Genomic DNA, 22,970 nt, shown 5'->3' on the forward strand with positions numbered 1-22,970 from the left:
CCCTCTCTCTTCTCTCTCTCTCTTCTTTCTCACTCTTCCCTACCCCTCTCTCTCTCTCTCCTCTCGCTCTTCCTCTCTCTCTCTTCTCTCGCTCTTCCTCTCTTCTCTCTCTCGCTCTTCTCTCACTCTTCCCTCCACCCCTCTCTCTCTCTTCTCTCTCTCTCCTCTCGCTCTTCTCTCTCTCTCTCTCTCTCACTCTTCCCTCCACCCTCCTCTTCTCTCTCTCCTCCTCTCTCTCTTTCCCTCCACCCTCTCTTCTCTCTCTCTCCTCTCTCTCTCCTCTCTCTCTCCTCTCTCTCTTCTCTCTCTCCTCTCTCTCTCCTCTCTCTCTTCTCTCTCTCCTCTCTCTCTTCTATCTCTCTCCTCTCTCTCCTCTCGCTCTCCTCTCGCTCTCCTCTCGCTCTTCTCTCGCTCTCCTCTCCTCTCGCTCTTCCCCTCGCTCTTCTCTCGCTCTTCTCTCGCTCTTCTCTCGCTCTTCTCTCGCTCTTCTCTCGCTCTTCTCTCGCTCTTCTCTCGCTCTTCTCTCCAGTTGAAATAAACAATAAACAAAAGTCAAAAGACAAAACATCATCAACAAAAAAACTATTACAAACTAACACTAAACACTCAAAAGTTTCTAAATGATAAAGACATTTCAAGCGTTATATTATCAGCTATGTACAATGTTTTATCAATGTGCAAATTGTTGTAGTACGAATAGTAGGGGAAGATAAATAAACAAATACATATTGGTGGTATTTACAATGCTGTTTGTGCTCCGCTGGTTGCCCTTTTCTCATGGCAATGGGCCAACAGATATGGGAGTGGGAGTTAGTCAGTGTTTGATTTGTGTTAGTCAGTGTTTGATTTGTTTTCAATTTATTTGTGGGTCTGTTTGATTTGTGTGAAATATGTATCTCTAATGTGGTCATACATTTTGCAGGAGGATAGGAAGTGCATCTCAGTTCCACTTCATTTTGTGGGCAGTGTGCACATAGCTTGTCTTTTCTTGAGAGCCAGGTCTACCTACGGTAGCCTCTCTCAATAGCAAGGCTATGCTCACTGAGTCTGTATATAGTCAAGGATTTTTGAAAACTTTAGGTCAGTCACAGTGGTCCGGTATTCTGACACGGTGTATTCTCTGTTTAGGGCCAGATAGCATTCGAATTTGCTCAGTTTTTTTGGTTGATTCTTTCCAATCTGTCAAATAGTTATAATTTATCTTTCTCATAATTTGGCTGGGTCTAATTGTGTTGCTGTCATGGGGCTTTGTGGGATCTGTTTGTGTTTATGAACAGAGTCCCAGATCAAGCTAACCGAGGGGACTCTTCTCTAGTTTAATTTTTCTGTAGGTGAGGGCTTTGTAGAATGTGTGGGCATCGTTTCCTTTTAGGTGGTTGTAGAATTTAACAGCTCTTTTCTGGATTTTTTTAGCGGGTACATTCCTAATTATACTCTGCATGCATTGTTAGGGGTTTTGCATTGTACACAAATATATCTTTGGTGAATAGACCCCAGACCTCACAACCATAGAGGGCAATGGGTTCTATAACTGATTGAAGTATTTTTAGCCAGATCCTAATTAGGATGTTGAGATCAATGTTTCTTTTGATGGCATAGAAGGCTCTTCTTGCCTTGTCTCTTAGATCGTTCACAACCTTGTGGAAGTTACCTGTGGTGTTGATGTTTAGGCCGAGGTAGGTATTCTTTGTGTTCTCTAGGGCTATAGTTTCTAGGTACAATTTGTATTTGTTGTCTTGGCTACTGGACCTTTTTTGGAACACCATTATTTTTGTCCGACTGTGTTTTACTGACAGGGCCCAAATCTGACAGAATCTCTGCAGAAGATCTAGATGATGCTTCTAGGTGACAGAAGCACCAGATAATCAGCAAACAGTAGACATTTGATTTCCAAGACCAGGTGCTGCAGACTGTTCTAGTGCCCTCGACAACTCATTGATATATACAGTATGTTGAATAGGGTGGGGCTCAAGCTGCATACCTGTCTCACCCCATGGCCCTGTGGAAAGACATCTGTGTGTTTTTAACTACACACTTGTGTACATAGATTTTATAATGTCACATGTTTTTCCTAATGGCAATGTCATATGTTTTTCCCCGAACACACTTCATCACTTTGTATAGCATATCCGAATGCCAAATTAAGCTTTTTTTATTTAGTTTAGTTTTGTTTGCCAATACAGGTGTGCAAAGTGTATACATGGTCTGTCGTACGGTATTTTGGTAAGAATACAATTTGACATTTGCTCAGGACATTGTTTTCACAGAGGAAATGTTGGAGTCTGCTGTTGATGATACTGCAGAGGATTTTTCAGAGATTGCTATTGACTCCTTGGTAATTATCGGGGTCAAATGTGTCTCCACTTTTGTGGATCGGGGTGATCAGACCTTGGTTCCAAATATTGGGGAAGACGCCATAGCTGAGGATAATGCTGAAGAGTTTAATAATAGCCTATTTGAATTTGTGGTCTGTATATTTTATCATTTTGTTTAGTATACCATCAATACCACAGGCTTTTTTTGGTGTGGAGGGGTTTGCATGTTGTCCTGTAGTTCATTCAATGTAACTGGAGAATCCAGTGGGTTCTGGTAGTCTTTAATAGATGTTTCTAAGTTTTGTAAATGATCATGTACTGTATATGTTTTTGCTCTTGGGACTTTGTTATATGGTTGAAAAGGTTGGAGAAGTGGTTGATCCATACATCTCCATTTTGGTTAGATAGCTCTTTGTGTTGTTGTTTGTTTTGTGTGTTCCAGTTTTCAATAAGTGAGCTGTTTCCTTACATGCTGTTTCCTAACATGCTGTTTCCTTACATGCTGTTTCCTAACATGCTGTTTCCTTACATGCTGTTTCCTTACATGCTGTTTCCTTACATGCTGTTTCCTTACATGCTGTTTCCTTACATGCTGTTTCCTTACATGCTGTTTCCTTACATGCTGTTTCCTTACATGCTGTTTCCTTACATGCTGTTTCCTTACATGCTGTTTCCTTACATGCTGTTTCTTTTTTCTTAGTGTATTTCTAGATTGTTTTACTGTTCGACCATAGTGAAGGCGTAAACTAAGGTTTTCTGGGTCTCTGTGTTTTTGTTTAGATAGGTTTCTAAATAAATGTGTTTGTTTTTGCATTCTTCATCAAACATTTCTCATTGTTGTTAGTTGTCTTAGGTTTTCTGCCTGTATTAAAATGTTGTATATTAGCTGATAGGTAAAACTTATAGTTCAGGCTTCCTACTGCTAAGTTTACACCTTCACTATTGCAGGGAAACATTTTATCCAGGAAGTTGTCTAGGAGAAATTGGATTTGTAGTTGGACAATGTTTTTTTGGTAGGTTTCTACACTACCTTCCATCCATCTATAACATTTCTTAATGGCATGCAGTTTGTTAGGCTTCGATGCCTCGTGGTTGAGTATTGCTCTGTTCAAGTAGACTGTGATTTTGCTGTGATCTGATAGGGATGTCAGTGGGCTAACTTAACACTCTGAGAGACTCCGGGTTGAGGTTGGTGATAAAGTAGTCTACAATACTACTGCCAAGAGATGAGCTGGGCCCTGGCAGAGTGGTGCGAAGAAAATAACCTCTCCCTCAACGTCAACAAACGAAGGAGCTGATCGGGGACTTCAGGAAACTGTAGAGGGAGCACCCCCCTATCCATATCGACGGGACCACAGTGAAAAGGTGAAAAGCTTCATGTTCCTTGGCATACACATCACTGACAATCTGAAATGGTCCACCCACACAGACAGTGTGGTGAAGAAAGCTCAACAGCGCCTCTTCAACCTCAGGAGGCTGAAGAAATGTGGCTTTGCCCTTAAGACCCTCACAAACTTTTACAGATGCACCATAGAAAGCATTCTGTTGGGCTGTATCACCGCCTGGTACGCCAACTGCACCGCCCACAACCACAGGGCTCTCCAAAGGGTGGTGTGGTCTGCCCAACGCATCACCGAGGGCATACTGCCTGCCCTCCAGGGCACCTACAGCACCCAATGTCACAGAAAGACCAAAAAGATAATCAAGGACATCAACCACCCAAGCCACGGCCTGTCCACTCCACTATCATCCAGAAGGCGAGGTCAGTACAGGTGCATCAAAGCTGAGAATGAGAGACTGAAAAACAGCTTCTATCGCAAGGGCTTCAGACTGTTAAATAGCCATCACTAGCCGGCCTCCACACAGTACCCTGCCCTAAACTTAGTCACTGTCACTAGCCGGCTACCACCCAGTTACTCAACCCTGCACATTAGAGGCTGCTGCCATATGTAGATAGACATGGAATCACTGGTCACTTTAATAATGGAACACTGGTACTTTAATAATATTTGCATACTGTTTTACTCATTTAATATGTATGTCCTGTATTCTAGTTAATGCCATGCCTACATTGCTCGTCCTAATATTGATATATTTCTTAATTCCATTCTTTTACTTTTAGATTTGTGTGTATTGTTGTGAATTGTTAGATACTACTGCACTATTGGAACTAGGAACACAAGCATTTCACTACACCCGCAATAACATCTGCTAAGTATGTGTATGTGACCAATACAATTGGATTTCATTTGATTTGAAGTGTACCTACCGTAGGAGTCCCCTCGATGCCTGCCGTTTACTAAGTACAGACCCAGTATGCAACATAGTTGTGACCTGTTTTTGTTATTTATGATTTCATAGTTTTGTCTAGGGGGTCATATTGGGGAGGGGATGTTGTCACCTCCAGGTAGGTGTTTGTCCCCCTGTGTTCTGAGGATGTCAGGTTCTTGTCCAGTTCTGGAATTTAGGTCACCACAGATTAGTACTTGTGCCTGAGTCTGTGGTTGAGCTCTAAGGTGGAGAAGCTGTCTTCATTAAAGTATGGGGATTCTAGTGGGGGGATATAGGTAGCACACAGAGGACACTGTTCTCTTTCGAGATCATTTCCTTATTTATTTCTAACGAGATATAAAATGCTCCTGATATGATAAATTGAATAGAGTGAGTTAGGTCTGATCAATACCAAATGAGCAAATCCCCTATTTTAAGTCCCTTCCCTGTTTCACTCCTGGTAGTTTGGTGGATGGGACTACCAGCTCACTGTAACCTAGAGGGCAGCTAGTGGGTCCATTTAATCTATACCATGTTTCTTGTAGGAATTTCCAATTTCTTTGGTGAAGTCTGGGTTTCTGCTCTTTAGGCCAACGGCAGATGGCCTCAGACCTTGTATGGTAAAAGCTTTGTGTACCATAGTGTGTCCAGTGTTGTTATTCCCATAGTTGAGTTTCGGACCATTAGATTTGAATAGAGCATCTGGTGAATGCCTCTTAGGTCGCAGGATGGGGCTTGCTTGGGTGTAGGAGTTGGGGTGGGCCGGTTTGCCTGCTCATGTCCTGGGCATATGTGTGGCTGTCATGTTGAGGTCCTTTCTGCAAGGGTGGGGGGCAGGAGGGGCATAGGCCTGATCGGGGGGCCTATATAGGGTGTGGTTGGGTTTGTTTTGTGGGGTTGTCAACTGGTTGGGGTGGGGGTGTGGCTAGTGGTGCTGTGGTCTGGGTGTAGGTCCTCTGAGTGCAGGTCCGGGGGGAGTCCCGCAGGTCCAGGGGGAGTCCCGCAGGTCCAGGGGGAGTCTCGCAGGTCCAGGGGGAGACCCGCAGGTCCGGGGGGAGTCCCGCAGGTCCGGGGGGAGTCTCGCAGGCCCGGGGGGAGTCTCGCAGGCCCGGGGGGAGTCTCGCAGGCCCGGGGGGAGTCTCGCAGGTCCGGGGGGAGTCTCGCAGGCCCGGGGGGAGTCTCGCAGGTCCGGGGGAGTCTCGCAGGTCCGGGGGGAGTCCCGCAGGTCCGGGGGAGTCTAGCAAGTCCGGGGGGAGTCTCGCAGGTCCGGGGGGAGTCCCGCAGGTCCGGGGGGAGTCCCGCAGGTCCGGGGGGAGTCCCGCAGGTCCGGGGGGAGTCCCGCAGGTCCGGGGGAGTCTTGCAGGTCCGGAGGGAGTCTAGCAGACCTGGTAGGGAGTCTTGCAGGTTTGGGCGGGTTGCTCTTGTGTGAGTTGCTGGGGCTGCGGTTGAGTGCAATGTCTTTCAGGGTCCTGGCGAAGGTGGGGACCGTGACCTTGTAGAGGTGTACCTGGTCGTAGAGGCTGTCCAACTCCAGGGTGCAGTGATGGGCCAGGTAACATTTGGTGTTGACAAACAGGGAAATGCTTGCATTCACCCCCTGTATGGTGGCCGGGTGAACGTCTTTTCGTGGTAGCAGGGTGTAGATGACCACGTGTGTAGGGGGAAAGTGGAAGAAGCTTTTTCAATCACTCCCTTGAGTGCTGTGGCCACCCTTTCCTGCTGGGCCCTCAGATAATTTGTGCCTGTGTGAATTATGGACACGCAGGGTATTTGGACACCACAGTTTAGCCACTTTCTGTTTAGAAAATAGTTAGTTTTCCAGCACAAATGTTACATTTGAGTCTATTAGGAGCACAATTTGTGGCTTTTGTGTGTCCTCAGTGGGTGTGGGTGTGTTGTCAGGATGGCTATAAGGGGGTCTGACAGGGGGTGCTAGGAGGGGGGGGTTGGATGGGGTGGTGCGTCCTGTCTTGTCTGTCCTGCATGTGGGGGGGGTCTGAAGTGGGCTGTTCTATTGGCTTCTCTTGGGGGATGGCCAGCTCTCTTATGAGTTGTTCTCGCTGCCTCATTCTCTGCCCGCTCTCTTTCACACCTTTTCTGCTTCCGCTCTTGTTCTCATGTCCTCACTCATGTTCTCATGCTCTCTCTCCCTCTCTATTTCTTATGTGTTCTCTCTATCCAGTTCCAGTTAGATGAACATAGGAGGAGAGGAGAACTGGGAGGACAGGGGGAGGAGAGGAGGAGGAAATGAAGAGCTCTCAATGATGCATGAAACTATTTTTTCCCTCTCTGATGAAGTTGACATTCCCCAGCCTGTTTGTGAATAATAAGTGAAGGTAGTTCGTTATTTGTCATGAGTGTTCTGGACCGATACATTTTAAGAGTTGGGACAACATGCAGTCAGTCGCGTGTGTGTGTGTGTGTGTGAGGGAGTGTGTGTGAGGGAGTGTGAGGGAGGGTGTGTGTGAGAGAGAGAGAGGACAGGAAATTTGTGTTTTTGGTTTTACTATCCTTGTGGGCACCAGAAGTCCTCACAAGGGTAGTAAAACATTTTGTCATTCCCCACATGGAAAAAGGCTATTTTAGGCTATTTTAGGGGTAACGTTTAGGGTGATGGTGAGAAATTAGGGGTAGGAGTTTGGGGTTAAGGTTCAGACCTGGGATAACTATAGTTTGAACTATAATTTGTGGAGAAAAAAAAGAATCCAGGGGAACAACTATTTGAATACAGATCTGAGAAAGAAACTACTTAAAACAACTATTTGAATACAGATCTGAGAAAGAAACTACTTAAAACAACTATTTGAATACAGATCTCAGGAAGTGACTACTTTTCTGAAACTTTGGATTGGCTGCCTTCAACTAGTGGCAGGGCTGTATCTGGAACTGCATGTTGAAGATAGGAATAGAATGAACAGAGCACACACAATATCCCATACTATTCCAATCTATCTGACAGTCATATTTGAAGAGTTTTGTTCCAAAATGCTATATCCACACATTTTTCACATTTGTGTTTTTTGATGAGAATGTATTTATTGCTTACGGGTAAATTCATGTGTGTGTAAAATATTATTGTTCTCAGATTCTTAATGCATGGATGTGTATTAAAATGGGTTTCGTTGCAAAATGCTATTTTTCCATTACTTAGCTGAAATGGAATGGAATGTTTGTATCCAGTATATTGACTTTGATGTGGTTGTCTCACCTAGCTATTTTATTTTTTTATATACACAGTGGCTTGCAAAAGTATTCACCCCCTTGGCATTTTTCCTATTTTGTTGCCTTACAACCTGGAATTAAAATAGATTTTTGGGGGGTTTGTATCATTTGATTTACACAACATGCCTGCCACTTTGAAGATGCTAAATATTTTTTCTTGTGAAACAAACAAATAATACAAAACAAACTGAAAAGTTGAGCGTGCATAACTATTCACCCCCCAAAGTCAATACTTTATAGAGACACCTTTTGCAGCAGTTACAGCTGCAAGTCTCCTGAGTTATGTCTCTATAAGCATGGCACATCTAACCACTGGGATTTCTGCCCATTCTTCAAAGCAAAACTGCTCCAGCTCCTTTAAGTTGGATGGGTTCCGCTGGTGTACAGCAATATTTAAGTCATACCACAGATTCTCAAGTGGATTGAGGTCTGGGCTTTGACTAGGCCATTCCAAGACATGTAAATGTTTCCCCTTAAACCACTCGAGTGTTGCTTTAGCAGAATGCTTAGGGTCATTGTCCTGCTGGAAGGTGAACCTCCGTCCCAGTCTCAAATCTCTGGAAAGACTGAAACAGGTTTCCCTCAAGGATTTCCCTGTATTTAGCGCCATCCATCAATCTTTCAGCTCTGACCAGTTTCCCAGTCCCTGCTGATGAAAAGCATCCCCACAGCATGATGGTGCCACCACCATGCTTCACCGCGGGGATGAGGATCTTGGGGTGATGAGAGATTTTGGACATAGTGTTTTCCTTGAAAAAAAGCTCAATTTTAGTCTCATCTGACCAGCGTATCTTGTTTGGGGAGTCTCCCACATGCCTTTTGGCGAACACCAAACATGTTTGCTTATTTTGTCTTTAAGCAATGGCTTTTTTCTGGCCACTCTTCCGTAAAGCCCAGCTCTGTGGAGTGTATGGCTTGAAGTGGTCCTATGGACAGATACTCCAATCTCCGCTGTGGAGCTTTGCAGCTCCTTCGGGGTTATCTTTGGTATCTTTGTTGCCTCTGATTAATGCCCTCCTTGCCTGGTCTGTGAGTTTTAGTGGGCGGCCCTCTCTTGGCAGGTTTGTTGTGGTGCCATATTCTTTCCAATTTTTATAATGAATTTAATGGTGCTCCGTGGGATGTTCAAAGTTTCAGATATTTTTTTACAACCCCAACCCTGATCTCCAGAACTTTGTCCCTGGCCTGTTTTGAGAGATCCTTGATCTTCATGGTACCGCTTGCTTGGTGGTGCCCCTTGCTTAGTGGTGTTTCAGACTCTGGGGCCTTTCAGAACAGGTGTATATATACTGAGATCATGTGACACTTAGATTGCACACAGGTGGACTTTATTTAACTAATTATGTGACTTCTGAAGGTAATTGGTTGCACCAGATCTTATTTAGCAAATGGGGTGAACACATATGCACGCACCACTTTTCAGTTGTTTACATTTTTTTAGTTTTAAACAAGTAATCTTTAACCAATTTGACCTATTTTGTGTATGTCCATTACATGAAATCCAAATAAAAATACTTATAAATTACAGGTTGTAATGCAAAAAAAATAGGTAAAACGCCAAGGGGGGATGAAAACTTTTGCAAGTCACTGTATATATTTATTTATTATCCAAATGGTAGTTACAGTCTTGTCTCATCGATGCAACTCCCATATGGACTCCGAAGAGGTGAAGGTTGAGAGCCGTGCGTCCTCCGAAACACAACCCAGCCAAGCCTCACTGCTTCTTGACACAATGCCCGCTTAACCCGGAAGCCAGTCGCACCAATGTGTCGGAGGAAACACCATACACCTGGCGATCATGTCAGCGTGCATTGCGCCCGGCCCACCACAGGAGTCGCTAGAGTGCGATGGGACAAGAACATCCCTGCCGGCTAAACCCTCCGCTAACCCGGACGACGCTGGGCCAATTGTGCGTCGTCCCGTGGGACTCCCAGTCCCGGCCGGCTGCGACAGAGCCTGGAATCGAACCAGGCTAGTGGCACAGCCTTAAACCGCTGCGCCACTCGGGAGGCCCACCTAGCTATGAATGCACTAACTGTAAGTCGCTCTGGATAAGAGCATCTGCGAAATGACTGAAAACCAAACTTAAATATTTTACATACAGATCTCATATTACTGTATTGATAAAAAATACAACTACTTCAGAGGAATTCCAGACTAACTCATCATTAGCAGCGGATAAGATCCCCAAATGTCGGAATTACCCCAGAGCATCCGTAAATTGCTCTGGCCCTGGAGCTAGCAAGTGAAGGCTCCCCTGATCTGCCCGACTACAGTCTGGAGGCGAGACAGGAAAGGTAACACTGCTGCACAGGAATAGTTCTTCATTACACTTACGTAATAACATTATTATGCACTTATAAAGACATTTCAAAGTCCTACGTAACAACAATGTTGCAATTGTTATAATCAAAGAGTTACGACACATTTTTTTTTAAACATGGTGAACATCACTTGAATGATCTACCTTTGTAGTAGTAGTAGATCGATTATTGCAATTCCTAAAGAAAAATATATTTAAAGTCACTTCAATGCTATTATCCATCAATCACATTTATTTATAAAGCCCTTTTTACATCAGCCGATGTCACAAAGTGCTATACAGAAACCACTTTGACACCAAGTATGGCTGGTGTCAAGTGTTACTGTATTACCTTATGCCACACATTATAAAAATATATTTGTTTGTTCTTTTGAAGCTGCAAACATGCTTTACTGTAATTTGAGGTGATTCCATGTCCCTCATTTATTTTATTCTAGGCTACAGGCTATATTAAGATTCATATCTTAGAGCCCTCCAAATCATGTGCTTATGATCATATATTTGGACTAATTCAACTAACTGTTGTAGTTTTTGGTTCTTCAAATATTTGGCAGCCATCAAGTATACTTTTTGTATTCAAATTCCTTCAAACATTACTTGGTTTACTGAGAGTTATTCAAAATACTTTCAAATATTCCTGTATTTGAAAATCAAATAGTTGCCTTTTAGTTGAAACTCTATAGAAATTATATTCGACTACCTCAAGTATTTAAAAAGTTGGCATTTTCAAATGAACTACAAAATATAAACATTTTCTGCCCAGGTCTTTTAGGGTTAGGATTGATTGAGACCTTATATTGGTCCATCTTTTTTTGCATTTTTTTACCACCTTTATTTAACCAGGTAGGCCAGTTGAGAACAAGTTCTCATTTACAACTGCAACCTGGCCAAGATAAAGCAGACAAAGCAGAGCGACACAAACAACAACACAGAGTTACACATAGGATAAACAAACGCACAGTCAATAACACAATACAAAAATCTATATGCAGTGTGTGCAAATGTAGTAAGATTAGGGAGGTAAGGCAATAAATATGCCATAGTGGTGAAATAATTACAATTTAGTCATTAAACACTAGAGTGATAGATGTGCAGAAGATGAATGTGCAAGTAGAGATACTGGGGTGCAAAGGAGCAACAAAGAAAATCAATATAGGGATGAGGTAGTTGGGTGGGTTATTTACAGATGGGCTCTGTACAGGTGCAATGATCGGTAAGCTGCTCTGACAACTGATGCTCAAAGCTAGTGAGGGAGATATAAGACTCCAGCTTCAGTGATTTTTGCAATTCGTTCCAGTCACTGGTAGCAGAGAACTGGAAGGAAAGCGGCCAAATTAGGTGTTGGCTTTGGGGATGACCAGTGAAATATACCTGCTGGAGCGCGTGCTACGGGTGGGTGCTGCTATGGAGACCAGTGAGCTGAGGTGGGGCTTTACCTAGCAAAGACTTATAGATGACCTGGAGCCAGTGGGTTAGGCGACGAATATGAAGCGAGGGCCAGCCAATGAGAGCATATAGGTTGCAGTGGTGGGTAGCATATGGGACTTTGGTGACAAAACAGATGGCACTGTGATAGACTACATCCAATTTAGTAGAGTGTTGGGCATCGCCAAAGTCAAGGACCGGTAGGATCAGCAGTTTCACGAGGGTATGTTTGGCAGCATGAGTGAAGGATACTTTGTTGCGAAATAGGAAGCCGATTCCATATTTAATTTTGGATTGGAGATGCTTAATGTGAGTTTGGAAGGAGAGTTTACAGTCTAACCAGACACCTAGGTATTTGTGGTTGTCCACATATTCTAAGTCAGAACCGTCCAGAGTAGTGATGCTAGACGGGCGGGTGCGGGCAGCGATCGGTTGAAAGCATGCATTTAGTTTTACTTGCATTTAAGAGCAGTTGGAGGCAAAGGAAGGAGTGTTGTATGGCATTGAAGCTCGTCTGGAGGTTTGTTAATAAAACAGTGTCCAAAGAAGGGCCAGAAGTATACAGAATGGTGTCATCTGCGTAGAGGTGGATCAGAGAATCACCAGCAGCAAGGGCGACATCATTGATGTATACAGAGAAAATAGTCGGTCCAAGAATTGAACCCTGTGGCACCCCCATAGAGACTGCCAGAGGTCCGGACAATAGGCCCTCCAATTTGCCACATTGAACTCTATCTGAGAAGTAGTTGGTGGGCCAGGCAGGGCAGTCATTTGAAAAACCAAGGCTGTTGAGTCTGCCGATAAGAATGTGGTGATTGACAGAGTCGAAAGCCTTGGCCAGGTCGATGAAGACGACTGCACAGTATTGTTTTTTTTATCGATGGTGGTTGAGGTGGCTGAGGTGCACCCATGACTCGCTCTGAAACCAAATTGCATATCGGAGAAGGTACGGTGGGATTTGAAATGGTCGGTGATCTGTTTGTTAACTTGGCTTTCAAAAACTTTGGAAAGGCAGGGTAGGATAGATATAGGTCTATAACAGTTTGGGTCTAGAGTGTCACCCCCTTTGAAGACGGGGATGACCGCGGCAGCTTTCCAAACTTACCACAACAACTGCCATGCAGTGCTGCTGGTGGTAACAATATATCTGATGTATAGTTCAAAAGGAAGAAGAACAAATAAATGAGGGAGATGTTTTGAGGACAACTCACTGTTCAGGTGAGTTGATGTCCTCCAGAGGACCTCTGTTTATTCTGGAAGGGTCCATGGAGCCCCACTGCGCCTGAGGCTTCTGCTCAAGATGATTCTTCAGTATCGATTTCTCCCCCTCTGCAAAGACACGGAGAGATAGCATAGTGTTACAGTCTGCTTGCTGTGCCACAAAATGACTTCCTATATAGTGCACTACCTTTGACCAAGGCCCGATAGGACTCCAAAAGTCATGCATTTGACAGTGGAATTCAACGTTTGGGGTCATGTGGGAACTGCAGTGGGGTCACCAAAATGTACACACAAAAAATTAGATTGCAGATTACTGTAAGTGAGAATTTACAAACGTTTCTGAGAAAGATCAGTTTAGATCTTTAAATGTTAAATGTTATTGAGTAAATGTATTTATTGGTTTAATGAAATGATAATGAATTGAAGGTTATTTGTTGATGTAAAATCAAAATGTACAGATGTTAAGGTTGTGCCATTAGATTTGGAGTGTGGTGGGGTCTTGAGATATTCTTTGAAGACCACTGCTATATACCACTGAATAGGATGCCATTTAGAATGCCCCCACTGTATATATCCTCTCTCCTTAGTTCAGATAAAAACACCTGAGAAGCTAAGGCCACTGAAGGATGTCAAGCCACCTGACACTGTATCATTACACAATGCATGTCAAGCACTCTCTCAAAAAAAATGCTAAGTATGAAAATATTGACATAAGACATTAGAAATCTTAATGTGTCTGTTACAGCTTACATGTTATGATACAATATCTGTTGACAATTACATCAAAGGGCCAAACAAACAAAAACACTTCTGTTCTATGTGTTCAACACATGCTGGTAGCGTAGAGAGAGACAGAGACAGAGAGAGACAGAGAGAGACAGAGAGAGACAGAGAGAGAGAGACAGAGAGACAGAGAGAGAGAGAGAGAGAGAGAGAGAGAGAGAGAGAGAGAGAGAGAGCGATACAGAGAGAGAGAGAGAGAGAGAAAGAGAGAGAAGCAAGAGTGAGATGAATAGAGAGAAATGAGGAGAGATGAGAGATATGGAGACAGAGACTGCTGTGCTTCATGATGTTGTGGGAAATATTTCAGTCCAGGGGGGAACAGAGTCATCACCGTCAGAGACAGACAGAGAGTGTGAACACGGTTGGAATCAAAGTCAACAGCCTTATCAGTCTTTCAAACAGCACCTGGAGAGGCCCGAAATTATCCCCTTTTGCGTCAATTTCTTCCTTTTCAGTTGTCCCAGATTTTAACCTCTTAGGATAACATTAACCTGATTTGAAGATCACACCAAGGCATTGTGTCCTCAATATGCATCTAAAGAGGAGGTGGAAACTATTTTGATAAAAATAACTTCCCTCTGATGGAAGAAAGATGCCTCCTTGTACTTATTTTCTCTTAGAAAAGGCTACTGGAGCAGATAGCATAATGGATTCATATGGACTTGGTTGCATATTAGCGATTCACTGTATATTCCTGTTGAAATAAAAGAATGCAAAACCCACCTCTGAAAAAAGTGTCGGTGGGACGGTGTCAAAGTGCAATTTACTGTGAAAAGTCACTACCTCCTGAGCAATAACCTTGTTCTGTGTTATTCTCCAGAGCCTCTATGGCATCCATAGATTCCTCAATTGTCAGACCAAACTCTGCCGTGTTCAACTGTGGGAATTCAACTGAGGGAATTCCTATTATGGGTGCCATGGTCCTTGTGTCAGTCAACCCCACCGCTCAACCACCACCAGGCCACACCATGTGCTGATGAATATTCATGGTCTCCGGAAAGTGTTGCCCGTGCTTAGTTGTGATTGTAATCTCTGCTGACACTGTGTCGTACTCATAACAGCCACTCATTCACAGCGTTTAGTCCAGGAAGTCTCATGAATACTGATGGCTGCAGTTAGAGGAGTGATGAGGATTCTCAGGCAGAGATGTGGATGTGGTGGACTGCTCTATGAAGTGGCTGAATCCTTATGGCGAATATACTGACCCATTATACGTCTGTCAGCCTGCATTCTGAACAGAAGCTTATCATTGAATAATCAGCCAACTTTGGGGTTGGGTTACTGTAGTTCTGAACTACTAGAGGCACTGTGGTGTAGTTGTCATCAATATATCCGAAACAAATTAAATAGTATTTGTCACATGCCGATCACAACTTTACCTTGAAATGCTTACCTATGAGTCCTTTCACAACAATGCAGTGTCAAATATTTTTTAAATAGTAACAATAACAAGGCTATATACAAGGAGTACCGGTACTGAGTCAATGTGCAGGGGTACTAGGTAGTTGAGGTAATGTAGGTAATATGTACATGTGGTTAGGGGTAAAAGGGACGAGGCAATCAGGATAGATAATAAATAGAGGACCAGCAGTGAAAACAGTTGAAGTCAGAAGTTTACATCCACTTAGGTTGGAGTCAATAAAACTTGTTTTTCAACCACGCCACAAATGTATTGTTAACAAACTATAGTTTTGGCAAGTCGGTTAGGACATCTCCTTTGTGCATGACACAATAATTTTTTTCCAACAACTGTTTACAGATTATTTAACTTAGAATTCACTGTATCACAATTCCAGTGGGTCAGAAGTTAACATACACTAAGTTGACTGTGCCTTTAAACAGCTTGGAAAATTCCATCAAATTATGTCATGGATTCAGAAGCTTCTGATAGGCTAATTGACATCATTTGAGTGAATTGGAGGTGTACCTGTGGATGTATTTCAAGGCCTACCTTCAAACTCAGTGCCTCTTTGCTTGACATCATGGGAAAATAAAAAGAAATAAGCCAAGACTTCAGAAAAAAAATTGCAGACCTCCACATGTCTGGTTCATCCTTGGGAGCGATTTACAAAAAGGTACCACGTTCATCTGTACAAACAAGAGTATGCAAGTACGAACACCATGGGACCACACAGCTGTCATACCGCTCAGGAATGAGACGCGTTCTGTCTCCTAGAGATGAACGTACTTTGGTGCGAAAAGTGCAAATCAATCCCAGAACAACAGCAAAGAACCTTGTGAAGATGCTGGAGGAAATAGGTACAAAAGTATCTATATCCACAGTAAAAACGAGTCCTATGTCGACATAACCTGAAAGGCCGCTCAGCAAGGAAGAAGCCACTGCTCCAAAACTGCCATAAAAAAGCCAGACTACGGTTTGCAACTGCACATAGGGACAAATATCGTACTTTTTAGAGAAATGTCCTCTAGTCTGATGAAACAAAAATAGAACTGTTTGGCCATAATGACCATCGTTATGTTTGGAGGAAAAAGGGGGAGGCTTGCAAGCCGAAGAACACCATCCTGACCGTGAAGCACGGAGTGGCAGCATCATGTTGTGGGGGTGCTTTGTTGCAGGAGGGACTGTTGCACTTCACAAAATAAAGGCATCATGAGGGAGGAAAATTACGTGGATATACAGTGCCTTGCGAAAGTATTCGGCCCCCTTGAACTTTGCGACCTTTTGCCACATTTCAGGCTTCAAACATAAAGATAAAAACTATTTTTTTGTGAAGAATCAACAACAAGTGGGACACAATCATGAAGTGGAACGACATTTATTGGATATTTCAAACTTTTCTAACAAATCAAAAACTGAAAAATTGGGCGTGCAAAATTATTCAGCCCCTTTACTTTCAGTGCAGCAAACTCTCTCCAGAAGTTCAGTGAGGATCTCTGAATGATCCAATGTTGACCTAAATGACTAATGATGATAAATACAATCCACCTGTGTGTAATCAAGTCTCCGTATAAATGCACCTGCACTGTGATAGTCTCAGAGGTCCGTTAAAAGCGCAGAGAGCATCATGAAGAACAAGGAACACACCAGGCAGGTCCGAGATACTGTTGTGAAGAAGTTTAAAGCCGGATTTGGATACAAAAAGATTTCCCAAGCTTTAAACATCCCAAGGAGCACTGTGCAAGCGATAATATTGAAATGGAAGGAGTATCGACCACTGCAAATCTACCAAGACCTGGCCGTCCCTCTAAACTTTCAGCTCATACAAGGAGAAGACTGATCAGAGATGCAGCCAAGAGGCCCATGATCACTCTGGATGAACTGCAGAGATCTACAGCTGAGGTGGGAGACTATGTCCATAGGACAACAATCAGTCGTATATTGCACAAATCTGGCCTTTATGGAAGAGTGGCAAGAAGAAAGCCATTTCTTAAAGATATCCATAAAAAGTGTTGTTTAAAGTTTGCCACAAGCCACCTGGGAGACACACCAAACATGTGGAAGAAGGTGCTCTGGTCAGATGAAACCAAAATTGAACTTTTTGGCAACAATGCAAAACGTTATGTTTGGCGTAAAAGCAACACAGCTCATCACCCAGAACACACCATCCCCACTGTCAAACATGGCGGTGGCAGCATCATGGTTTGGGCCTGCTTTTCTTCAGCAGGGACAGGGAAGATGGTTAAAATTGATGGGAAGATGGATGGAGCCAAATACAGGACCATTCTGGAAGAAAACCTGATGGAGTCTGCAAAAGACCTGAGACTGGGACGGAGATTTGTCTTCCAACAAGACAATGATTAGAATGGCCAAGTCAAAGTCCAGACCTGAATCCAATCGAGAATCTGTGGAAAGAACTGAAAACTGCTGTTCACAAATGCTCTCCATCCAACCTCACTGAGCTCGAGCTGTTTTGCAAGGAGGAATGGGAAAACATTTCAGTCTCTCGATGTGCAAAACTGATAGAGACATACCCAAAGCGACTTACAGCTGTAATCGCAGCAAAAGGTGGCGCTACAAAGTATTAACTTAAGGGGGCTGAATAATTTTGCACGCCCAATTTTTCAGTTTTTGATTTGTTAAAAAAGTTTGAAATATCCAATAAATGTCGTTCCACTTCATGATTGTGTCCCACTTGTTGTTGATTCTTCACAAAAAAATACAGTTTTATATCTTTATGTTTGAAGCCTGAAATGTGGCAAAAGGTCGCAAAGTTCAAGGGGGCCGAATACTTTCGCAAGGCACTGTACATTCGGCCCTCCATGTCAACCGTCTCCTCAAGCTTCTTTTTTGTGAAGAAAGAGGGAGGTCTGCGTCCGTGCATTGATTATGGAGGTCTAAATTCCATCACAGTGGGGTTTAGTTACCCGCTACCTCTCATTGCCACGGCGGTGGAATAATTTCACGGGGCGCGTTTCTTAACAAAACTGGACCTTAGGAGTGCGTATAATTTGGTGCGTATCCGGGAGGGAGATGAGTGGAAGACCGCGTTTAGTACCACATCTGGCCATTATGAGTACCTCGTCATGCCGTATGGGTTGAAGAATGCTCCAGCCGTTTTACAATCTTTCGTAGACGAGATTCTCAGACCTGCATGGGCAGGGTGTGGTAGTGTATATCGATGATATACTGATCTACTCTGCCACACGCCCCGCGCATGTGTCTCTGGTGCGTAGGGTACTTGGGCGACTGCTGGAGCATGACCTGTACGTCAAGGCTGAGAAATGTGTGTTCTCCAAACAAGCCGTTTCCTTCCTGGGTTATCGCATTTCCACCTCTGGAGTGGTGATGGAGTGAGACCGCGTTACAGCCGTGCGTAATTGGCCGACTCAGACCACGGCAAAGGAGGTGCATCGGTTTTTAGGGTTTGCCCATCATTACCGGAGGTTTATCCAGGGTTTTGGTCAGGTGGCTGCTCCCATTACCTCACTGCTAAAGGGGGGGGGGGGCGCGCTTGCGATGATCAGAAAAGACGCGGGCAGAGCTTTCAGTCGCCTGAAGGTGCTGTTTACCGATGCTTCCGTATTGGCTCATCCGGACCCCTCTTTGGCATTCATAGTGGAGGTGGACGCATCAGAGGCTGGGGTGGGAGCCATGCTATCACAGCGCTCGGGCACGCCACCAAAGCTCTGCCCTTGTGCTTTCTTCTCGAGGAAGCTCGGTCCGGCGGAGCGGAACTATGAGGTGGGGGACCGGGAGTTGTTAGCTGTAGTCAAGGCTCTGAAGGTGTGGAGACATTGGCTTGAGGTGGCCAAACACCCTTTCCTCGTCTGGACTGACCATCGTAATCTCAAGTATATCCGTGCAGCGAGGAGATTGATTCCGTGTCAGGCCAGGTGGGCCATTTTTTTAAAACCCGATTTAGTTTTACGATTTCCTATCGGCCAGGCTCACCCAATACGAAGGCCGATGCGCTGTCCCGCCTATATTACACCGAGGAGCGGCCCGTCGATCCGACTCCCATCCTCCCAGCTTCATGTCTGGTAGCACCGGTGGTAGTAGTACGGTATCATAGTTAGCAGACAAGAAACTGGAGTAACAATTAAAAGCTTGCTGTATGTACTGTATGAGGTGGACAGATAGTGTTCAACTCTTCAGAGAATCGTGTCGACAGTGAGTGAGTCAGCAGCAGTCCAGGCTGACAGAGGTGTGTCTGTTTAAATGTGGGAGGTAATGCTGTAGAAGTGTATACATAAGTAGCAGCGGTCTGTCACCTTTGCCGTCGGTAAAGTTGCGTATGCTGAGGATGTTGTTGACGTCTCCGTAGTGGTTCTGCTTGATGTACGGGGTCTTCTCTGGGGTGTCCTGCAGCTGCATGGTCACCTCCTCCAGTTCCTTATCCAACTGCACAGACACATTGTGTTAAAAGGGGCTAAGTGGTTAAAATAGTGTTTAAGGGGTTAAAATAGTGTTAAATTGTTCAAATAGAGTTGTTAAACAGTGATAGGAAAATAGCAGCAAGGAAACATTTTCTACTCAACTCCATTGTACTTCTAGAACAACTAAAAGGGCAACGGCTACTCTTACAAGGGAGTAAATACAGTGAAATGCATCATTCAACATCAAAGACACAAAACATCCTACATTTAAACGAAAGTAGAAAGGAGGATACACTGTATAGTTGTGACTAGATGGTGCTACTGACAGACAGGGCCTATTAGAGATAAGACAGGCTCTAACATGCACCCACACTGCTCTGCTCGACCAACGAGCGTCTGCGAATTCAGTTCTATTTGTGATGCTGAACGAGGTGCAAGTCCTGCCTCTCCCATCTCCTCATTGGTTTATAGAAGCAGATACCCACGAGCCATCTCCTCATTGGTTATACCCACGTGGGTAATTGAAAGATGAACTGAGTTCGGTTGGTCGTTATGGTAACTATGAAAGTTAGATGCCAATCGCCATATAAAGTCTAAAGAAGAAAAAGCCTGGAAGGAGGAGAGATGACGAGAAACGATTCGTTTGACCGTTTTATGTGTGGATTAATTGACGGAGTAGAGGACCTTGTGCATTTCAGGTAAAATAACAACTCAACGTTTATATCCCTGGAAAAATTAGCTAGCAACAGCAAGCTAGCTAAATAGGACAAATTAGCTAGTAACTGCAAGCTAGCTGACTAAATTGCCATAAATGTTTAATGCTTTTTGACCTGTCCCCAAATTAATATGGTTCAGAGTTTGTTTTGATATTTTAACCTGTGTGTCGTGATCGTGTTTGGTGTGGGGGGACAAAATCAATTTGCGCGTGGCCAGTTTGTGTACGGTGTGACCTCTGTTACTCTCACCAATGAAAAATACCATACTTTAGATACAATAAATCCTAAAAAAACAGGGTGTCAATCTGGTCACAATGATCTTCACCAACAGGGTCAGGAGTTTTTTCTGACCATGTAAAGTTGACAAGGGAAAGTTCTGGGTACTAAATGTAGGTAATAGGTCAGGTCATGTGGTGGGGAATGACTCCTTGCCCTCCTCATGAAACATGACGTGACACAGGACAACATCACGATGACGTCACCTCTGTTATCTTCATGCGGAGGCGGTGGTTGTCGGTCTGCAGGCCGTCCAGTCTGGACGTGTTGGCCTGGTTCACACTCGTCACTGACGTGGACATCTTGGAGTCCTCTTTCTTCTGGTTCGTATTGAACTTTAACCTCCGATTCTGAGTAGCAGCGTCCGGATTGGTCCTCATCGTGATGAACTGCAAGTTGTTATAATAAAGGGGAGTGGCTTAGAAGGACAGGTTAAAGTGTCACATCTCATTCCTCATCTGGTATCATGTTACACTTACTCACTCACATGTGAATGTTTTAAATACAAGGGAAAGTAGTTCATATAATCATTAACATTATACTTTCTGAGAGTACTCTTAGAGTGGTTGAATCTATACTGAACAAATATATAAACGCAAAATGCAACAATTTCAATGATTTTACTGAGTTACAGTTCATGTAAGGAAATCATTAGGCCCTAATTGATGGATTTCACATGACTGGGCAGGGGCACAGACCTGGGTGGGAGCCATTCCCAGCCAAACAGAATGAGTTTTCCCCCACAAAAGAGCTCTGGTATCAGACGATCCCGCACACTCTCTCAAAACTTGAGAAATCTGTGGCATTGTGTTGTGTGATAAAACTGCACATTTTAAAGTGGCCTTTTATTGTCCCGAGCACAAGACGCACCTGTGTAATGATCATGCTGTTTAATCCGATTCTTTATATACTAACAGGGATGTAAACACATTTGTGCACAACATTTGAGAGAAATAAGTTTATGCGTATGGAACATTTCTGGAATCTTTTATTTCCGCTCATGAAACATGGGACCAACACTTTGCATGTTGCATTTATATTTTTGCTCAGTATAGTTTGTTCTACAGTTCATGCCCCTTGGATGGACAGGAAGTGACACTACTATTTCCTGTTGTCCTTACCTTTGGCACAAACACCAGACAGAGAGTGATCGTGCTGCAGAAGATGATGACCAGAGCCACGATGCAGAACTGCACATTGGGCTGGTCTCGCGTGAGGAAGGATACAGCCGCCCCGATGATACACATGATGCCCACATTGTACACACTCATCCCGATGTACTTGCTGTCATTCAGGGCCGGGATGCTCACATTCCTCGTCTCCCAGGCCAGGAAACAGCCAAACAACTGGAGGAGAAGGGAGAGGATAGGATGGAAGGGTTGGAATAGAGAAGAGGAGAGGAGAGGAGAAAAGGAGAGAGAGGAGAATAGGACAGTAGGATGAGAGGAGAGAAACAGGAAAGTCAGAAGAAAGGGGAGGAGAAAGCAGGAGGAGAGGAGAGAAGAATAGGAGAGGAGGAGAAGGCAGGAGGAGAGGAGAGAAGAATAGGATAGGAGAGGAGGAGAAGGCAGGAGGAGAGGAGAGAAGAATAGGATAGGAGAGGAGGAGAAGGCAGGAGGTATAAACAAGTATATAGACTTGTTTATACTGTATTATTGACTGTATGTTTGTTTTACTCCATGTGTAACTCTGTGTCGTTGTATGTGTCAAACTGCTTTGCTTTATCTTGGCCACGTCGCAATTGTAAATGAGAACTTGTTCTCAACTTGCCTACTGGTTAAATAAAGGTGAAATAAAAAAAATATAGCTATTGTACAATATGTCTAGTAGTCAGAATTCAGTCGTGATATAGAGACAGCTCATTATGTACACAAAATACATGAATCATACTATCTAATGTGACCTTCAGCACCCTATAGCAGACAACATTGATTTTGGGGTCATCAATGGGTTCTTTTCTGAGAGTGTTCACTTCATGGAGTACTCCAGAACAGAACCCCAGCGTCTCTCAACATTCTCATGAATAATGGAGGAGTTAAGCGCTGTAGAGTGGGATAGTTTTATTGAAGTGTTAATGAGTCTTAAACTAAAATGACAAGTAGCAGCATTACAGGAGCAGTCGTCACAGATGATGAATAGGTGTGTGTGTGTGCCATAGAGAGATGATGACTCAATGCTCAGCTGCTGCGCCTACTGTTGTCATGTCCCAGTTTTGTCTCAGATAAGAACTTTGAAGTCTGTCACCCTATGTGTCTAATTTTCTGTCCCTGTGATCTCCCTCTGTCTCTTCTTTCTTTATATCCGTCCCTGTGATCTCCCTCTGTCTCTTCTCTATTTATATCTATCCCTGTGATCTCCCTCTCTCTTTATATCTGTCCCTGTGATCTCCCTCTCTCTTCTCTCTTAATATCTGTCCCTGTGATCTCCCTCTGTCTCTTCTCTTTCTATCGGTCCCTGTGATTTCCCTCTGTCTCTTCTCTCTTTCTATCGGTCCCTGTGATCTCCCTCTGTCTCTTCTCTCTTTCTATCGGTCTCTGTGCTCTCCCTCTGTCTCATCTCTTTCTTTGTGTCCCTGTGCTCATCCTCTGTCTCGTCTCTTTCTATCCCTGTGATCTCCCTCTGTCTCTTCTCTTGTTCTTT

General features: G+C 43.9%; 1 protein-coding gene across 1 annotated transcript in view; it reads right to left on the reverse strand.

Annotated features, from left to right (window-relative positions):
- LOC109904662 (gamma-aminobutyric acid type B receptor subunit 2-like) overlaps positions 1-22,970 on the reverse strand; it is a 350,185-nt gene that overhangs the window by 12,877 nt on the left and 314,338 nt on the right. Inside the window, exons 15-18 of the mRNA XM_031788884.1 lie at positions 21,452-21,676; positions 20,537-20,719; positions 19,234-19,363; positions 12,768-12,885 (exon numbers count right to left, since the gene is read on the reverse strand). Coding sequence (XP_031644744.1) covers positions 12,768-12,885; positions 19,234-19,363; positions 20,537-20,719; positions 21,452-21,676 — 656 coding nt within the window. The remainder of the gene's footprint in view (positions 1-12,767; positions 12,886-19,233; positions 19,364-20,536; positions 20,720-21,451; positions 21,677-22,970) is intronic.

This window comes from Oncorhynchus kisutch, linkage group LG14, assembly GCF_002021735.2.
Source record: "Oncorhynchus kisutch isolate 150728-3 linkage group LG14, Okis_V2, whole genome shotgun sequence".
In the NCBI taxonomy this organism is placed as follows: domain Eukaryota; kingdom Metazoa; phylum Chordata; class Actinopteri; order Salmoniformes; family Salmonidae; genus Oncorhynchus; species Oncorhynchus kisutch.